General features: G+C 40.9%; 1 protein-coding gene across 2 annotated transcripts in view; it reads right to left on the reverse strand.

The window, feature by feature from the left end:
* LOC126198675 (probable cytochrome P450 6a13) overlaps positions 1-21,793 on the reverse strand; it is an 82,152-nt gene that overhangs the window by 22,162 nt on the left and 38,197 nt on the right. For both annotated transcript variants that reach the window (XM_049935167.1, XM_049935168.1), the window contains exon 4: positions 20,686-20,911. In XM_049935167.1, coding sequence (XP_049791124.1) covers positions 20,686-20,911 — 226 coding nt within the window. The remainder of the gene's footprint in view (positions 1-20,685; positions 20,912-21,793) is intronic.

Genomic DNA, 21,793 nt, shown 5'->3' on the forward strand with positions numbered 1-21,793 from the left:
TGTATGAGACTCCAATAGATATTGAGATGGAATTAGTGGCCCTTGATTATTTACTACGGGGATATCTGAAGTGTATGAGACTCCAATAGTTATGGAGATGGAATTAGTGGCCCTTGATTATTTACTACGGCGATATCTAAAGTGTATGAGACTCCAATAGTTATGGAGATGGCATTAGTGGCCCTTGTTTATTTACTACGGGGATATCTGAAGTGTATGAGACTCCAATAGTTATGGAGATGGAATTAGTGGCCCTTGATTATTTACTACGGGGGTTTATAAAGTGTATGAGACTCCAATAGTTATGGAGATGGAATTAGTGGCCTTGATTATTTCCTACGGGGATATCTAATGTGTATGAGACTCCAATAGTTATGGAGATGGAATTAGTGGCCCTTGATTATTTACTACGGCGATATCTAAAGTGTATGAGACTCCAATAGTTATGGAGATGGAATTAGTGGCCCTTGTTTATTTACTACGGGGATATCTGAAGTGTATGAGACTCCAATAGTTATGGAGATGGAATTAGTGGCCCTTGATTATTTACTACGGGGATATCTAAAGTGTATGAGACTCCAATAGTTATGGAGATGGAATTAGTGGCCCTTGATTATTTACTACGGGGATATCTGAAGTGTATGAGACTCCAATAGTTATGGAGATGGAATTAGTGGCCCTTGTTTATTTACTACGGGGGTTTATAAAGTGTATGAGACTCCAATAGATATTGAGATGGAATTAGTGGCCCTTGATTATTTACTACGGGGATATCTGAAGTGTATGAGACTCCAATAGTTATGGAGATGGCATTAGTGGCCCTTGTTTATTTACTACGGGGATATCTAAAGTGTATGAGACTCCAATAGATATTGAGATGGAATTAGTGGCCCTTGATTATTTACTACGGGGATATCTGAAGTGTATGAGACTCCAATAGTTATGGAGATGGAATTAGTGGCCCTTGATTATTTACTACGGGGATATCTAAAGTGTATGAGACTCCAATAGTTATGGAGATGGAATTAGTGGCCCTTGATTATTTCCTACGGGGATATCTACAGTGTATGAGACTCCAATAGTTATGTAGACGGAATTAGTGGCCCTTGTTTATTTACAACGGGGATATCTGAAGTGAATGAGACTCCAATAGTTATGGAGATGGAATTAGTGGCCCTTGATTATTTACTACGGGGGTTTATAAAGTGTATGAGACTCCAATAGTTATGGAGATGGAATTAGTGGCCCTTGATTATTTCCTACGGGGATATCTAATGTGTATGAGACTCCAATAGTTATGGAGATGGAATTAGTGGCCCTTGATTATTTCCTACGGGGATATCTAAAGTGTATGAGACTCCAATAGTTATGGAGATGGAATTAGTGACCCTTGATTATTTCCTACGGGGATATCTGAAGTGTATGAGACTACAATAGTTATGGAGATGGAATTAGTGGCCCTTGATTATTTACTACGGGGATATCTAAAGTGTATGAGACTCCAATAGTTATGGAGATGGAATTAGTGGCCCTTGATTATTTACTACGGGGATATCTAATGTGTATGAGACTCCAATAGTTATGGAGATGGAATTAGTGGCCCTTGATTAATTACTACGGGGATATCTAAAGTGTATGAGACTCCAATAGTTATGGAGATGGAATTAGTGGCCCTTGTTTATTTACAACGGGGATATCTAATGTGTATGAGACTCCAATAGTTATGGAGATGGAATTAGTGGCCCTTGATTATTTACTACGGGGATATCTAATGTGTATGAGACTCCAATAGATATTGAGATGGAATTAGTGGCCCTTTATTATTTCCTACGGGGATAACTGAAGTGTATGAGACTACAATAGTTATGGAGATGGAATTAGTGGCCCTTGTTTATTTACTACGGGGATATCTAAAGTGTATGAGACTCCAATAGATATTGAGATGGAATTAGTGGCCCTTGATTATTTACTACGGGGATATCTGAAGTGTATGAGACTCCAATAGTTATGGAGATGGAATTAGTGGCCCTTGATTATTTACTACGGGGATATCTAAAGTGTATGAGACTCCAATAGTTATGGAGATGGAATTAGTGGCCCTTGATTATTTCCTACGGGGATATCTAAAGTGTATGAGACTCCAATAGTTATGGAGATGGAATTAGTGGCCCTTGATTATTTCCTACGGGGATATCTGAAGTGTATGAGACTACAATAGTTATGGAGATGGAATTAGTGGCCCTTGATTATTTACTACGGGGATATCTAAAGTGTATGAGACTCCAATAGTTATGGAGATGGAATTAGTGGCCCTTGATTATTTCCTACGGGGATATCTAATGTGTATGAGACTCCAATAGTTATGGAGATGGAATTAGTGGCCCTTGATTATTTACTACGGGGATATCTGAAGTGTATGAGACTCCAATAGTTATGGAGATGGAATTAGTGGCCCTTGATTATTTACTACGGGGATATCTAAAGTGTATGAGACTCCAATAGTTATGGAGATGGAATTAGTGGCCCTTGATTATTTACTACGGGGATATCTAAAGTGTATGAGACTCCAATAGTTATGGAGATGGAATTAGTGGCCCTTGATTATTTCCTACGGGGATATCTAATGTGTATGAGACTCCAATAGATATTGAGATGGAATTAGTGGCCCTTGATTATTTACTACGGGGATATCTGAAGTGTATGAGACTCCAATAGTTATGGAGATGGAATTAGTGGCTCTTGATTATTTACTACGGGGGTTTATAAAGTATATGAGACTCCAATAGTTATGGAGATGGAATTAGTGGCCCTTGATTATTTCCTACGGGGATATCTACAGTGTATGAGACTCCAATAGTTATGTAGACGGAATTAGTGGCCCTTGTTTATTTACAACGGGGATATCTGAAGTGTATGAGACTCCAATAGTTATGGAGATGGAATTAGTGGCCCTTGATTATTTACTACGGGGGTTTATAAAGCGTATGAGACTCCAATAGTTATGGAGATGGAATTAGTGGCCCTTGATTATTCCCTACGGGGATATCTAATGTGTATGAGACTCCAATAGTTATGGAGATGGAATTAGTGGCCCTTGTTTATTTACTACGGGGATATCTGAAGTGTATGAGACTCCAATAGTTATGGAGATGGAATTAGTGGCCCTTGATTATTTACTACGGGGGTTTATAAAGTGTATGTGACTCCAATAGTTATGGAGATGGAATTAGTGGCCCTTGATTATTTACTACGGGGGTTTATAAAGTGTATGAGACTCCAATAGTTATGGAGATGGAATTAGTGGCCCTTGATTATTTCCTACGGGGATATCTAATGTGTATGAGACTCCAATAGATATTGAGATGGAATTAATTGCTATAATTGTACCTGCCTGTAATGCAATTCGAAACAAACGAGGGTTTTTTGACAGGGTGAGCCAAAATCTTGTTCGCCGATGTCATGTTGGCATTGAGGTGAATCTTGTTCCCTGATGTCATGCTTGCATTGAGGTGACGGCCGTTAGTTTCAGCACATTTGGTAAGATACAGTGCAAATCGTACGTTCATTGTGTCAACGATGGTATTTGTAGTTAACTGTAACTATTGTAAATAAAAAACACACAGTAATCTGATACTATTCCTATTATTTTCTTCTCCGACCCCAAGTTCCCTACCTCAAATTCTTCTGTTGAGCATCCTCTATGACCTGTTAAATGTTTTCACCCTGTCTTGAAACACCCTGTGTAGGTGAGGGCCTACAAAATATTTTCACAATCGGAGAAGAACTTCAGTGATTGAAATTTCATTAGAAGGTTTCATTAGAAACTCCTTTCTTTTAATGACTGCTACCCCAATTCGAATATCATATCCATAACATTCTCTCCCCTATATCGCGTTGATGCAAAACGAGCTATCCCCGTCAATCCTATCTGAAGCGGATCCCAAACCGACCAGCAGTGTTACAGGTGCACATGGACAAGCATTCTGTAGGCTGTCTGTTTAGTAAACCTGTTTCATTTTGTAGATATTCTGCCAATAAATTGCAGTCTTTGGCTGACCTGCATGACTGTTCCCATTTAAGTTACTCGTAATCGTAATCCATAAGCACTTAGTCGAATTCACAACCTTCTGATTTGTGTGATTTGGCGGGCAACCGTAATTCTGCGGATTCGTTTTGGTAGTCATATGGATTGTAAGGAATCCACAACCACCTACAGAAATGTGGTTTTCCCTCACACAGATCAACATAGGCTAGATATTGACAGTCTGGTGCCAAGAGCGCCAGAGTGATACAGCAATTGTTAGTGGGAGAAGTGCAGACAATGTACAGTGTACAGTGGCAGAAGTCGCTAATAAAGCTCTACGCGAGCAGGATGAGTTATGTGGTGTGATGGCGGAAGGCCGTCCGTCATACGTATTATCGCTTGATCGTGTCTTCGACGCCGCTGGTTGTCCTTCAGTAATTTACCAATCGTGACAAAAGAGTTTATTCTGGAGTGTTTTATTAAGTATCTACATCGCACCGTGATTACGTGTTTCGCGGCAACCGCGCCGGCCACCTACAACTGGACTGCAGCGAATGCTGTGATGTCTTTATGCTAATGGCCGCGCGGGGTAGCCGAAAGGTCTCAGGCGCCTTGACGCTGTTCGCGCGCCTCCCGCCACCCTCACCCATCGGAGGTTCGAGCCCTCCCTCGACTATGGATGTGTGTGTTATGCATATCGTAAGTTAGTTTAAGTTAGACTAAGTAGTGCATAAGCTTAGGGACCGATGACCTCAGCAGTTTCGTCCCATAGGATCGTGCCACAAATTTCCAAACTTACCGGATTTTATGCTAATTAATGCTATAGCCTGTAAAGATAGCAAAGAGTGATCTATGATTATGGTAACCATTATTAAATCGTTAGGCAAGAAAATTTAAATGAGCGTACGGCATTGTGGGCCGGGAGTCCTGCATTCGAGGAGGTTCGTCCGCCGAGGGCAAGTACTTATTGCATTCGACGCCACATTGGGCGACTGGCACGTCGGAGATGTGGATGAAATGATGATATCACATCACCCGATCCCTGAGCGGGGAAAATTTCCTGCCCCAGCCAGGAATCGAACCCTGGCCCCTTGGCGTGGTATTCCGCCGCACGGACCACTCAGCTAATGGGGACGGACGCTAGGCAAGGAATTAACTGCCTCACATTTCCGTAAAATCAAGAATATAGCACGTAATTTACAGCAGAACACCGTAGTAATTATTATTACAATACACGCTTGTTGACTGTGTTAATGCATTATTCAGCAGCAGAAACTGCGATGCGAAAGAACTCCCTCACGAGTAATAGCCGGTCAGCCCCTAATCTTTAGGAGACCGAAAGTGTAGCTCATTTATTACGCTGATATTCGGTGATAAATAATATCCAAACCAATTGGGGGCGTTTCAGGATGAATTCACACTTTTCATTATCTACAGGAAGTGACAGCAACAGCCGCAAGAAATCGAAGGAAGCTGCTCAGATTGTGTCTTAGGGAATTTATATGGATCAGGAACAGCAAAGAGCTTATAACACTTCCTTCTGCAACGCCAAATATTACTTCTGTTTTAGTCTATGACTTTCCGTCATTTTTTACGACTGTGACCAGAAATCACGTATCCTGCCGCACAAATGAATCGACACTTCGAGCGCACCCAGTTTCTTTCAAGTCGGTTGTGAGGAACGGTGTCGAAAGCCTTCTGGAAATATAAATATAAGGAATCAGTCTGACAACCCTGTCGACTATCATAAGTTCGTGTGAATAAAGAACTGGCTGTGTTTCACAAAAACAAAATCGTCCTGCATATCGACGTTAGTGATACGCACATGTAATTCACCGGATTACTCCTGTTTCCTTTCTTGAGTATTGCTGTGACCTGGGCAAACTTCCGTTCTTCAAGCACGGATCTTTCGACCAGCGAGCGATTGTGTCTGATTGCCAAGTTGGAGCTATGGTATCGGCATACTCTGAAAGGAACTTAACTGATATATACTCTGGGCCGGAGGCCTCGCCTTTATCAACTGATTTAAGGGGCTCCGGAAAGGCTCAAAATCATGAAAAGTTCAATTTTTACTTTTTTGCGTTTTCTGAATCTGCAGACTATTACCTTTTAATAGATATATAATTTATTCAATTCCGAAGACTACAACTATTTTTAAATTTTTTTTGAAATGTGTTCTACATGGGCGTGACCCACTGTGGCGCTGTTAAACTGCTGTCAAATGGTGTTATTATTAACGTCCGTGTTCATCAGGTACATTTTAGTGATGTGAGATAAAGTATGTGTTGTGGCTAACCTGTGATGGTTCAATATATATCGCTGGTGTGATTGTCGATTGTTTCATGTTTATTTACTCTGTCGTTATCTCGAAAATATTCGTAATTAATTCTGTTTCTTGAGTCTCTGTTTTGTTGAAGTATAATAATGAGTAAAAGTAAAGTTATTAGAAATCCTCTGAAGGCTTTTAAGAAAAGGAGAAATGTTGGAAAGCCAAAGGTATGTGTTATTAATGTAAACAATAAAGACGATGAAAATCCCCAACATAGCTTATGTCCCAAAGAAGAAGACTGTTGGTGTAAATATAACAAAGGATTGCTAACTGGTGAAGTGTACACTCATAAGCATAGTCTGCCTCATGCAATAATGGAGGTGATAAAACCTATTTTCAGAGACTTAGCAGCACCTGAACTGTTGAAAAAGTGTATTCACGGAAAAACTCAAAACCCCAATGAAAGTGTAAAGAGTGTTATATGGTCGAGAATCCCCAAGACTGTATTTGTTGGAATAGAAACACTTCACTTTGGTGTGTATGATGCTGTTGCGACTTTCAATGAAGGCAACATTGTAAGGTGCAAGGTATTTAGAAATGTGGGAATGAAGATAGGTTCTAACATGGTACGAGCGATGCTTGCTTTAGACAAGGAACGCCTTCGGGCTGCAGACAGGGCTGTAAAGAGTCTAGAAATACAAGCAAGAGTAAACAGGAGGAGGAACAAGAGGAAGCTGGAGGAGGAGTTTGCAGAGGATGAAGATAATCCATCCTATGGACCTGGAATGCACTAAAACGTTAATCCAATCTTTGTCGCTCGATTCCCAAAACTTTTATTTTCTCATACTAATTACATGTTTTTTAAGGATCTTCCAAACATATTTGTTTCAAACTTTCAGTAAATGTTACACAGTACCTTCTGCATAATTTAACACAGCCTTTTTCCAAAAAACTGTATATTTTTGAATATATAAATAAAAAATTGCAAAAAAATGTTGTGAATTTTCATTACAATTGAAAAAAAAATCATCTTTAATAACTGAACTAAAATTTTGTAAAATACCTGTGTTAAGTTGTAGCCCATGTTCCAATAAATAATCTGCAAAAAGTTCAACTTCCTACCTCAAATACTTTGTGAGGAAAGATGTAATTTATAAGCGTTATTTTAACATTGCAAGTATAGGGCGTTCCGGAGCCCCTTAAGCTGATTCGCTACACCGACGATATCTACGTCTAAATTATTTACGGTTGCAGCTGTTCTTGGTGCGAATTCTATAAAATATACTACGATTTCTTTGGTGGAGGTATTTCGTATAGCCGTTTTTAGCAACTCTTTCTTAGTGCCATTGTCATCAGTATCATTACCATTCCTATCGCCCAATAAAGCTATTGACCAGGTCTTGCCGTTGGTTTGGTTCCAGTTTATTAGGCAGAGCTAAGCACATCCCCACTTTTAACACGCACACATCCCGATCAGCCAGCCCTGCATACCCAGACCACAATCACAAACGAATCACTTCCTTATACCACGAACTTCAAAATGGCTCTTAGCACTATGGGACTTAACATCTATGGTCATCAGTCCCCTAGAACTTAGCCTTTACTCTTCCTAGTGCACAGAGTTTCAACTTCAAAGCGATTATCATGTTGTATACATCGGTAAAGAATGCTAAAATTTTACTCAAGGCTAGCGTCTTATGTTATTTTTCTCGGAGCCAGCGGGCGCACGCGGCTGCCTGCTTGTGCGAGTCATTGTCTGTCTCTTTGTTGGCGCGCGCCGTTATTGGGATTAGGAGACCTAACTTCTACAAATTCACTTTGACGAGAAGGCCCTGCCCTGTTTAAATCCCGCCAGTTCTGATGAAATTCAGGTCTGTCGTTACGATCACATCGTCTGTCGTCATGTCGGTACTTCCTGTAGTTTCTTTCTTGTCGGTCATGTGGTGGAGAATTTCTCCCTGAATCATAACTGTGCGCTGCACTGTTGCGTCTGAAAGTATTCTGTCTCCCTTGATAATAACTGTTTTGGTTCCCATATTGCCTGTTTCTCTGATTGTCTCTGTGATAGTCATTACCGCGGAGAGGTGATCTTTCCCTGTAATTATTACTACTCTGCCAACGGTTGTTATACGGGTGGTGTCTGTTTCGGTCACGATTTGTGTTGTGAGAATAGCCTTGTCGCGTCCAGTTATTATTTCTTTCATCGCGGAATTGCGACGGATGTGATCTGTAATTGTTGTGCTCGTGCGTTCCGCGATTGTCAGTGTCAATTTCCAATTCTTGTAAGAGTCCTTGAAATGCTTCAATGTCGTCTTTGCAACGTCCTGCCAAAATAATATGCCGTAAATGTTCAGGTAATTTGATTAAGCAAATGCGGATGAGTTCTGAGGGGCTGTATGGGTTTGAAAGATACTGATTCTTGTGCAACATGTCTTCAAAATATTTCACAAGACTGGAGAATTCAGATTGTTCGAAATGTTTCATCATTATGATGCTATGTATTACTCGGTCTTGTGTGGCTTGAGACCAATATGCTGAGAGGAATGCATGGTAAAATTCTCCTTCACTGTGGCAATCGTGAATGACCGATCGCATTCTTACAGCTGGTTCATTCTCTAAATAGCCACACATAAATTCTAACCTGTGCTCCAATGACCAGTTGGGAGGAAAACAATGAGAGAATTGATGGAGCCACGCTTGTGGATGAATGTCGTTGGCAGAATTCTTAAACGTTTTGAATTTACGTGTAGTAATAAACAGCTTATAGTCAAAATCATCATGTCGGCGAGTAGCATATCGGTCATTGTTACGTCGTGTCGGCGGTTCTATCTTAAAATTTGGTGCACCTTGCCAATTTCTTTCATAATTTCCGAAGTGTCCTGTGTTATTATTTTGTGGTTGATCCGTATTTCTATGTCCCTCTTCCCGTATTGGGGCGCGAGTGTCCTCTGAAATACGTAATTATTGTATTACCTGTGTCAGCTGATCTTGTACTTCGCGGATTTCTCTTTTGTACTGTGTATTGATTTGATTTTGATTTTGTTTGAATTTTCTAATTTCTTCATACTCTTCTGTGTCATTAAAGACTACCGGTTTTGTGTCATTCAGATTATCATCTACCTTCGTAGATAAATTAGTGAACTGATCCGAAAGTTCGGCTACTTTCTCCGATAGTGTACTTATTGCCTCAGTGTGTTTTTCTGAACCAAGTTTCAGAGTATCTACTGTGTCCTTTAAGTTTTCCTGACTTTTTGCAAGTTGCGTAACCGAATCGGTAGCTGCAACTGAGTCAAATTTAGCTTGCAAGGTCTCATGATTTTCATGCACAATAGTTTGCAGTTCTTTTATGGCTGCTTCGTGATTCTGTAATGCATTTTCATGCCGCGAAAAAATAGGTTGAAAATGCTCACAAATTTGAGTTTTTACGTCATTACAGACTTTTTTACATTTTGATTCGATGTTATGTAACTCAGTAGTTAAATCTTCACGTGTTTGTTCAAGCGTGGTGTCTAACTTTTGAAGATTTTTTTCCATTACGTCTAACTGTTGCTGTGTTTGTCTCTGGTGTTGTTCCATTGTGTCTAACTTTTCAAGCTTTTGTTGTGTTTGTCTCTGATTTTGTTCCATTGTGTCTAATTTTTCAAGGTTTTGTCCCATTTGTCTCTGATTTTGTTCCATTTGTTGCATTAATTGCAATAATAATGTATTAGTGTCTGGGATCTGTTTCTCTACGCTTTTCGGCAGTGCATTTGCACCGGCAACATTCACATTTTGACAGGCAGAAAATGTGTTTTGACTTATTTGGGAAAACGGTGATGACCCAAAACCTGAATCTACAGTATTTGCGAAATTGTGTCCTGTTATTTCGGATTCCTGAGGCGAGCTGTTGCCGACCGACCGATCGATAATGCTTCCCTGCTCACTAATTGTTTCACTGTCTACGCCATTGTTTGCCGCCCGCTCCATTTCCCTATGCACAATTACCAAATTATTACTTTGAACATCAGTTAATTCAATACTCGGTGGCACTAACACACTGCTTTCGTTTTCACTGTCATTTCGCAGTTTACTTTGGAGCCTAGTATTACGTTTTTCACACGCCATTATTGTCACAGTATTTCACACGACAACACAGAAAAACACAATTTGAAGAGCAAAAATAAGAGGACACATTAACATAACACTGAAAATAATATCTAGTTAATTGCAGCTGCGAAATACTTGGTGCAAATCTACATGCATGCCACAACTGTTTTACTGTACAACAATGAAAAACTACAACTACAATGGAAATTCTCTCTATAATTACGCGCTGGCAATAAACAAAAGCTACACTAATTACACAAACTACAAAAATCAGAAGGTTCCAGTGAGGTATCCTAGGCTAAGGGTCGACATATGAAACGTCCCCTTTGAACAATTTTACATGACTGTGCTTAGACTGACACACAATATTTTTTTTAGCGCAACGCAATCTGACTTTCAAAAAAAAATCCCTACGAAAGAATGGCCCTGACTAACATTAAACTATACCTTTCACAAATCACTAAATCACTTACCTCACAATAATCTTCGTTTCTCCCACTACTGCAATACAGCAAGCGCCACTACTCCCAGCTAAATAAAAGATTCAAACTATGGAAGGCACTAACTACTGATAGGGATAGTTAGCAAATGAAAGATATTAATAGAGAAAAAACAATGTATTTACCTTGATATCATCATATATAAATATAGCAGTTCATGACAAATTTCAAAACTCCACCATCTCTCTCCCCACATCCACCACTGCTGGCGGCTCACCTCCAACTGCGCAACGCTACGCGCTGTTCACAGCCAGCTGCCTAACACTACAATGGTGAGTATTACAACAATGCAAAGCAGCCACAGACTGCACACAGCACAGCCAGTGATTTTCATACAGAGGTGGCGTTACCAATAAAAAACCTAAACAGCCTACTTACAAAATGTACGGCCAAACTTTCAGGAAATATTCCTCACACACAGATAAAGAAAAGATGTTATGTGGACATGTGTCCGGGAACGCTTAATTTCCATGTCAGAGCTCATTTTAGTTTCTTCCACCTACGCTCAATGGAGCACGTTATCATGATTTCATACGGGATACTCTACCTGTGCTGCTAGAACATGCGCCTTTACAAGTACGATACAACATGTGGTTCATGCACGATGGAGCTCCTGCACATTTCAGACGAAGTATTCGTACGCTTCTCAACAACAGATTCGGTGACCGATGGATTGGTAGAGGCGGACCAATTCCATGGCCTCCACGCTCTCCTGACCTCAACGCTCTTGACTTTCATTTATGGGGGCATTTGAAAGCTCTTGTCTGCGCAACCCCGGTACCAAATGTAGAGACTCTTCGTGCTCGTATTGTGGACGGCAGTGATACAATACGCCATTCTCTAGGGCTACATCAGCGCATCAGGGATTCCATGCGACGGAGGGTGGATGCATGTATCCTCGCTAACGGAGGACATTTTGAAGATTTCCTGTAACAAAGTGTTTGAAGTCACGCTGGTACGTTCTGTTGCTGTGTGTTTCCATTCCATGATTAATGTGATTTGAAGAGAAGTAATAAAATTATCTCTAACATGGAAAGGAAGCGTTTCCGGACACATATCCACATAACATATTTTCTTTCTTTGTGTGTGAGGAATGTTTCCTGAAAGTTTGGCCATACCTTTTTGTAACACCCTGTATATACCTTGTGTTGTTTACCGTACCGGTCATTGTCATACACGTTTATGTGTGTTGTACTGTCGCTCTTATTAGATTATCCAGACTTTCTTCACTAGAATTTAGACTTCTTACATTCTCCGTTGGCCTGCGGTACCTTATGGTCATTACAATTTGTGGTGACATTCATATGTAACGGATAACACAATTTATGCTTGTACTTCTCTTCTCCTATTTGAAACGTCTAGAATTGTTATTATACTTCATTCGAACAGCCTGTGCACGTTAATGTAATCTTTACTTATTCTGCATTGTTTTGTTACAATTTTCTCTGCAAGCTGTGATTTCATACTCTTATAGCACCTCGGCTATCATCATAATACGTAATACATAGTTCTCTGTGTCATCATAATGCAGAAGAGAGAAAAGCGACAGTAATGAATCCGTGTGAGCTAGTGTGTTTCACGAGAAGTCGTAGCCCACGTAATGTTTAAATGGTTATATTAAAATTTATCTCTTGTACAGTGACCTCTGTTTATATTGCAATTGGTACTCACTCCACTATTTCCCTGTACATTTGTGTCACATTAGTATAAGAAATACCCACAAAGTTTAGTAACGAAGTTGGCTGGTAATACGAGTGCTGGACACCTGATTGGACGTTCCCTGTCTAATGTCGTGACAGTACTTTCTGTGTAGATTTTTAATACTTTTATTTTGAAAGGATATAATTTTTGAACCTTAATAACACTGATAAAGTATTGTAATGGCACAACTTGACTTACAGGACTGATCAGTTGACAGTTCGCATTCTAAGGCTTCAAGGGCTAATTAATTTTGAGAGCGGGGTTTAAGAATTGTAGAGGGATAACACGGTAAGCTTGTTCAACAGGCGGGCAACGACCTTGCCGCAGTGGATACACCGGTACCTGTGAGATCACCGAAGTTAAGCACTGTCGGGCGTGGCCGGCTCTTGGATGGGTGACCATCCTGGCCGCTATGCACTGTTGCCATTTTTAGGGGTGCACTCAGTCTCGTGATGCCAATTGAGAAGCTACTCGACCGAATAGTAGCGGCTTCGGTCAAGAATACCGTTATTACAACCGGGAGAGCGGTGTGTTGACCCCACGCCCCTTCTATCTGCATCCTCCGCTGAGGATGACACGGCGGTCGGATGGACCCAATTAGCCACTTGTGGCCTGTAGACGGAGTGGTTATATACGTTCAACAGGCTGTAAGGTGCAGTAGTTACTCGGAGACGAAGAGGCTTCCGCAGGATAGAGTAGCATGGAGAGTTGTGTCAAACCAGTCTCCGAAACCAAAAGCACAACAAACCAATATCGCTACGTTCTCAGATTATAGTCACGTGACACTTGATTTCGCCCTAAAAAGGCGAAAGTCAATTGGAAATAAATAAATACAGGGCTATTACAAATGATTGAAGCAATTTCATACATTCACTGTAGCTCCATTCACTGACATATGGTCACGACACACTACAGATACGTAGAAAAACTCATAAAGTTTTGTTCGGCTGAAGCCGCACTTCAGGTTTCTGCCGCCAGAGCGCTCGAGAGCGCAGTGAGACAAAATGGTGACAGGAGCCGAGAAAGCGTATGTCGTGCTTGAAAGGCACTCACATCAGTCAGTCATAACAGTGCAACGACACTTCAGGACGAAGTTCAACAAAGATCCACCAAGTGCTAACTCCATTCGGCGATGGTATGCGCAGTTTAAAGCTTCTGGATGCCTCTGTAAGGGGAAATCAACGGGTCGGCCTGCAGTGAGCGAAGAAACGGTTGAACGCGTGCGGGCAAGTTTCACGCGTAGCCCGCGGAAGTCGACGAATAAAGCAAGCAGGGAGCTAAACGTACCACAGCCGACGGTTTGGAAAATCTTACGGAAAAGGCTAAAGCAGAAGCCTTACCGTTTACAATTGCTACAAGCCTTGACACCCGATGACAAAGTCAAACGCTTTGAATTTTCGGCGCGGTTGCAACAGCTCATGGAAGACGATGCTTTCAGTGCGAAACTTGTTTTCAGTGATGAAGTAACATTTTTTCTTAATGGTGAAGTGAACAGACACAATGTGCGGATCTGGGCGGTAGAGAATCCTCACGCGTTCGTGCAGCAAATTCGCAATTCACCAAAAGTTAACGTGTTTTGTGCAATCTCACGGTTTAAAGTTTACGGCCCCTTTTTCTTCTGCGAAAAAAACGTTACAGGACACGTGTATCTGGACATGCTGGAAAATTGGCTCATGCCACAACTGGAGACCGACAGCGCCGACTTCATCTTTCAACAGGATGGTGCTCCACGGCACTTCCATCATGATGTTCGGCATTTCTTGAACAGGAGATTGGAAAACCGATGGATCGGTCGTGGTGGAGATCATGATCAGCAATTCATGTCATGGCCTCCACGCTCTCCCGACTTAACCCCATGCGATTTCTTTCTGTGGGGTTATGTGAAACATTCAGTGTTTAAACCTGTTCTACCAAGAAACGTGCCAGAACTGCGAGCTCAAATCAACGATGCTTTCGAACTCATTGATGGGGACATGCTGCGCCGAGTGTGGGAGGAACTTGATTATCGGCTTGATGTCTGCCGAATCACTAAAGGGGCACATATCGAACATTTGTGAATGCCTAAAAAACTTTTTGAGTTTTTGTATGTGTGTGCAAAGCATTGTGAAAATATCTCAAATAATAAAGTTATTGTAGAGGTGCGAAATCGCTTCAATCATTTGTAATAACCTTGTATTTGGGGAACAAAATGTAATTTCTTTGTTTGCATTTCAGTCTAGAATATGGAATTGTTCCATACAATAAAGCACACAGCACTGGAGTAGCAGTTTACATTATTTATTGTTTTACAAACCGGTTTTCGGCTATTACATTATCTTCACGTACATAGTTATAGATATATATCGTTATACCTGACGATAGCGTAACAACCACAAAACGGATTTTAACATTATAAAAACTGTAGAATATTACACCACTGCTGTATGTTTTTATTAAAATTGGTTGTAATATTCTAGTAAGAACCAACGGAACAATCAGTTAAGGCCAAATGCTCTACGTCTAAACAACGGATGAGACCATTAACAAATCCCTGTTAGCGTTCTAGTATGATTATTAAAAATTTACACTCCTTAGTGCAAGACAGTTTCAAGGGCGGGCATACTATATTTTGTAGGGAGGGGGTGACCTAGACCTCGACGTGTGAAGTATTTTCATTATTCCCGAAACAAACAGCAAATAAGTAGTCACAAAAATTTCCATTTCCGACATTGTTAAAACCGACGTAATACCGACTTTTTAAAATATTTTTGAAAGAAAATTATCTTTTCCTTGCCCTGAGGGTAAGGAGGGAGGGGGGAGGGGCCCGAGCCCAACTTTCCCCCGCGTATGAGAACCATTTCTCAGTATGACAGTCGACATAAAAACTGATATTGTTATTAAGTAAGAACTTCCGAGTGAAGTGTTAAATCAGCGATTCGTGAAACCGTTCTTCATTCGCTCACGTTGCCTCCCAGTCGTTCCCGTCATTATTCAATGCTACGTTTAAATTTTTAGTCTAGATGATTGGTGAAGGCTTTGTAGAATGATGCCCTGTTTGTTGAGGGTATTAAGGGAAAGAGGGGAGAGAATAAATTGTGTATCGGGACATGAGCTACCCCTCACGAATCATCCAAAGAGACCGTCGAACTTGAGGGCCCCATCAAAATAAATTTTTTTCTTGTATTCTTCAACGCAATGACCGGCTTGATGGGGCTCTACACTCTAGACAACTTTGTGATTTTCTGTCAACTCTGCATAAGTTGTTGTTCTTGTGGTCTTCAGTTCGAGGCCTGCTCTGATGCCGCTCTCCATGCTACTCTGTCCTGTGCAAGCCTCTTCGTCTCCGAGTAGGTACTGCAACTAACATCCATTTGATTCTGCTAACTGTATTCATCTCTTGGCGTCCCTCTACGATTTCTACTCCCTCGCTCCCGTGCCCCTCGTCCCCCCATACTACCCTCCAGCACTAAATTGGTAATCCATTAATGTCTTAGAATGAGTGATGTCAGCTGATCCCTCTAGTCCTGCTGTGCCAGAAATTTCTTTTCTTCTCAATTCTACTCAGTACTTCCTCAATTAGTTACATGCCCCACCGATCAAACATTCAGCATTATTCGTTAGCAGCACATTTCAAACGCTTCTGTTCTCTTCTTGTCTGATCTGCCTGTCGCCCCCGTTTTTCTCCCCTGTGAGGCCACAATCTGTACAGATAACTTCAGATAACACTTGCTAGCACTTAAAAAAATGTCTTCTTCAGAAACGCTTTTGTGGCCATTGTCGGTCCACATTTTATATCCTCTGTACTTCGGGCACCATCAGCTACATTACCGCCCAGACTGCAAAATTCATCTACTACTCTCAGAGTCCCATTTCCTAACTTAATTCTCTCCGTGTCGCATGATTTAGTTCAATTACATTCCAGTACCCTTGTTCTGCTTTTGTTGATGTCGATCTTATATCCTCCTTTCCTGACACGTCCATTCCGTTCAGCTGCTCTTCCATGTCCTTTTCTGTCTCTTATAATTACTTTATTTCTTCTCTCTGAACTATAGTTCCTTGTCCAAATTTTCTTTGGTTTGCTTTACTGCTTGCTAAATGTACAGACTGAATAACGTCGGGGCTAGGCTACAATCCTGTCTCACTCCCTTCTCTACCAATACTTCCCTTTCATCACCCTCGAATTTTATAACTGCCGTTTTGTTTCTGTACAAATTGTAAGTAACCATTCATTCCCTTTATTTACCGCAGCTACCGTCAGAATTTCAAAGAGTGTATTCCAGTAAATATTGTCAGAAGCTCTCTCTAAGTCTACGATTGCTATGAACGTAGGTTTGCCTTTATTTTAACTTTCTTCTGAGACATGTCATAGGGTCAGTATTGCCTACATTTTTATGGAATTCAAACTGATTCTCCTCAGGGTCAGCTTTTACCACTTCTTCCGTTCTTCTGTAAATAATACTGCACATTACCTCCATTTGAAACTGCTTTCTGTATTGCAGTCTTGATCTGATTTTTATCCTTTGCTCTTCCCACAGTTACAAAAATAACTGTCCCCTGATGCCATAGACTTATCCCACCATCCTCACAGATCTTTTTGTGAAGCTCTGCCATAAATCTCTCTCCTCATCGATTCGAATCAGTGCTTCTTCACTGACTATCCGATCCACACAAATAATATCAATTTTTTTCTGTAACAATGAATTTAAAAACCTTCCATTACTTTCTTCTGTGTTCTTTTTACCACCCACTTTCGAGATCCATACGAACACTTTCAGGTAAAGCTTTTGAAAACAATTTGTAGTCTACATGAACAGATTTCCTTTTTTAGACCTCCGTGCCTCACTCTGTAAACACAGAACTCTTAAAGGGTCACTTTGTAGCCCATCTGCCTGTCTGTCTGTTAAGAAATCGTTTTTTCAGGATCGGGTAGACGTATCAAGGTCAGATTTATTACGTTCCATCGTCCCTTTGAGGTGTATCAATTTTAAGCTGCTATGTAGCTTCAATCAAAAAATATGGCCATTTGTGCCACATATTTTGATATCTGAAAACTCCTTCATCAACATCCGTCGGGTGCTTCCCGTTGACTCAGAATCATGAACACACATGTCACAGTACAAATAAAGGAATTTTTAATTATACTACACTATCAGTTCGGCTGTTGAGACCCTTTTTCTACATCTACATCTACGTGATTACTCTGCTATTCACAATAAAGTGCCTGGCAGAGGGCTCAGTTAACCACATTCAAGCTGTCTCTCTACCGTTCCACTCTCGAACGGTACGCGGGAAAACGAGCACTTCAATTTTTCCGTGCGACCCCTGATTTCTCTTATTTTATAGTGATAATCATTTCTCCCTATGTAGGTGTGTGCCAACAGGATGTTTTCGCAATCGGAGGAGAAAACTGGTGATTGAAATTTCATGAGAAGTTCCGTCGCAACGAAAAACGCCTTTGTTTTAATGATTGTCACTCGAATTCACGTATCATGTCTGTGACACTATCTCCCCTATTTCGCGATAATACAAAACGAGCTGCCCTTCTTTTTACTTTTTCGATGTCATCCGTCAGTTCCACCTGATGCGGATCCCACACCGCACAGCAGTACTTCAGAATAAGGCGGACAAGCGTGGTGTAAGCAGTCTCTTTGGTAGACCTTTTGCACATTCTAAGTGTTCTGCCAATCAAACGCAGTCTTTGGCTTGCTCTACCCACAATATTATCTATGTGATCGTTCCAATTTAGGTTATTTGTAATTGTAATCCCTAAGTATTTAGCTGAATTTACAGCCTTTAGATTTGTTTGAATTACCGTGTAATCTAAATCTAGCTGATTTCTTTTAGTACTCATGTGAATAACTTCACACTTTTCTTTATTCAGGCTCAATTGCCTGTTTTCGCACCATACAGATATCTTATTTAAATCATTTTGCAAGTCGTTTTGCCCATATGATGACTTTACAAGACGGTAAATGACAGCATCATCTGCAAACAATCTAAGACGGCTACTCTGATTGTCTCCTGTGTCGTTAGTATAGATCAGGAACAATAGAGGGCCTATACACTTCCTTGGGGAACGCCGGATGTTACTTCTGTTTTACTCGATGACTTTCCGTCTATTACTACGAACTTTGACCTTTCTCACAGGAAATCACGAATGCAGTCGCACGATTGAGGCGATATTCCGTAGGCAGGCAGTTTGATTAGAAGACGCTTGTGAGGAACGGTGTCGAAAGCCTTCTGGAAATCTAAAAATATGAAATCAATTTGACATCCCCTGTCGATAGCACTTATTACTTCATGAGTATAAAGAGCTAGTTGTTTTTCACAGGAACAATATTTTCTGAATCCGTGCTGACTATATGTCAATAAATCGTTTTCTTCGAGGTACTTCATAACGTTCGAATACAGTATATGTTCTAAAACCCTACTGCAAATCGAAGTTAGTGATATAGGCCTGTAATTCAGCGGATCACACCTACTTCCCTTTTTGGGTATTGATGTGACTTGAGTAATTTTCCAGTCTTTAGGTACGTATCTTTCTGTAAGCGAGTGGTTGTATATAAGTGCTAAATATGGAGCAATTTTCTCAGCATACTCTGAGAGGAACCTGACTGGTATACAATCTGGACCGGAGGCCTTGCTTTTATTAAGTGATTTAAGCTGCGTTGTTACACCGAGGATATATACTTCTATGTTTCTCATCTTGGCAGTTGTTCTTGATTGGAACAGTTTAGGGTATCGTGTTCAGATTTATGTTACATAGTAAAGTCTGTGGTGTAGAGCAGGGCTTAACAACTGGCCGGTTTTGAGCGCGAGTACTCGCGTCTGCTCACGCACGTGCTCGCGAGCAGGAGCAAGGTCGCGGAGTAGGGAGGGAGGGGAGGGAGGGGAAATGCACGCGCACGTTTGAATGTGATCTCGCGTTCTTAGCAGATTTAACTAGCCATCTGAATGCTTTGAACATTTTACTACAAGGTAAAGATCTGCTAATTACTCATTTCATAGATCGAATACGAGATTTTAAAATGAAATTGACACTTTGGGTGAGTCAGCTGGAAACAGGAAACCTAGCTCATTTTCCTAAATTATCATCCATGCAAGATGTTCACAAAGACTGTGAACGTTATTCACATAGTTTAGTTGATCAGCGCTTTCAAGATCTGACAGCACTAGACAGTGATTTTGATCTGTTCTCTCCATATTCAGCGAATATTTAAGAGATTCGTCCTGAGCTGCAGCAAGAAATTATTGACCTGCAGTGTGACAGAGAATACAGAGACAAATTTCAGAACGAGAAAAACATTTTGGAATTCTACAGACACTTCCCTCAGGATAGATTTCCTCGTTTGCACAAATTGGCGGCTACAATAATATCAATGTTCGGTTCCACGTATGTTTGTGAACAACTGTTCTCTGCAATGAAATGTAACAAGACGCGCCTGAGAAACGCGTTGTCTGATCGAAATTTAAACTGCACGCTGCGCCTAAAATGCACAAGAACAATTACTCCGAACATAGACGCAATTGTAAAGGGCAAAAAGTACAAGATAACCGAGAATACCACACTTCAGTGACACCTTTTATTGTGTAACAGTTCACAAATTAATGCGAATGTAGAGGCATACACTAAGCTAATAAAATTATGTGGCACGTGTACATTCTCCTTTATTTGTTTCATTTGTCGCAGTAATAATTCGTGAGTGATATCCCTGCAGGTGGCCGCGGATTTACATTGACTGGCGGAAGCTGTTGTGTGCCCCACGTGACTCTCCCCACTCTCCGCTCTGGTCCGGTAGTGGTGGTAGCGTGCTCGCGCTGCTCCGTGCTCGCGCCTTGCTGCTCACAGCTTGCTCCGCGAGCACGTATGTTGTAAAGCCCTGGTGTAGAGTCAATAAGAATGAGTATGAGCTTGTAGTCTGTCTTACAGAATCCCCAACTACTAGTTCCCTCTCTTGTAATCGACTTTTGCAACTGCAGCCTGAATTATGTGCAACCTGTAGACGGCCATAATCCCTGATAACTCAAGAATTTAAAGCAGAGTATTTCAATTAACCATTTTCGTAACAAAAAAAAATCACCCTCCTGGAGGCAGTGCGACTTGTTGATGACTTGTGCGTACTTACGGAAGTCGATGTCCGGGGAGTGAGCAACTTTCTTGCCCTTGTCCGGACTGTCGTGGTCGGGGTCGACGTGACCCTTCTCCTGCAGCTGCAGCAGCAGGTTGACGAAGTCGTTCCTCTTCACGCTGTTCTTCTTGCGGTAGTCCACCGTCTCACGCACGACACCCATGAAGAAGCGCTCAGCCTCGGGACTCAGGAATTTTATGTGCAGGAGGTAACCAGTGCGCACCTGCAACACAACGTAAATTGTTATTGTGTCAGACTCTGAAGGAACGTTCACCAATTTCCCCTGTAGGGCACTCAGAGCGACCCACAGAGGTGCGTCGAGAAAGAATGAGAGACTCCTATTACTTTATCCGTGATGGATACAGAACAACGCGACTGTTTTACGAAATATCAATGAAGAAAAAATTTTGCATTGAGCCACACTATTAACACATGAGCAGTCTGGCTCGTGATTAAGTGGCCTCTGTTTATGTAATATACAGAGAACCGATTTGCCGATAGAAGCCTACAAAATTAGGGATATTATGAGTCATTAGACCTTGGCCACTTATTTATGCAAAGTGTAAGACGTTTATTACAGAAACTTACTTAGTATTGGTCTATAAGATATCAATACTGTTAAGAAAAACACTACATTCGTATTTCTACGTGACAATTCATATCAGCTAGTTAATTTGTTTAAGAAATACGACAAAACTGTGTCCTTTACCACCAAATAACGTTGCCAAGTAGCTCTTTGTACATAATAAGAAAGCCACCACTGCCAAATTTCTCTGATCTGGTATACATAAAACATAAAGAGTATCCTAGTTTTTATACAGAACAGACCTCAAGGGCATTTAAGACCTGCTTGCTCAACAAAGACTGTGGGTATTCATATAAAACTTTTGCAGAACATCTGAAAATCGAGAAAGAGCCTCTTCTTCCTCCATCCTTGCTTGGTTCGAAAATTTTGCCTATTGGTGTCAAGGGCTATAAAGTGAACCTTGCAGGAGAATATTAAATATATAACTATTCCTACCTAAATTAAAAGGATTTGTTGAATGAACAGTTTACACTGAAAAACAGACACTATTTTAATTGTATAGCATCTCTCATAAAATGT

The sequence above is a fragment of the Schistocerca nitens genome, chromosome 8 (genome assembly GCF_023898315.1).
Source record: "Schistocerca nitens isolate TAMUIC-IGC-003100 chromosome 8, iqSchNite1.1, whole genome shotgun sequence".
Lineage (NCBI taxonomy): Eukaryota > Metazoa > Arthropoda > Insecta > Orthoptera > Acrididae > Schistocerca > Schistocerca nitens.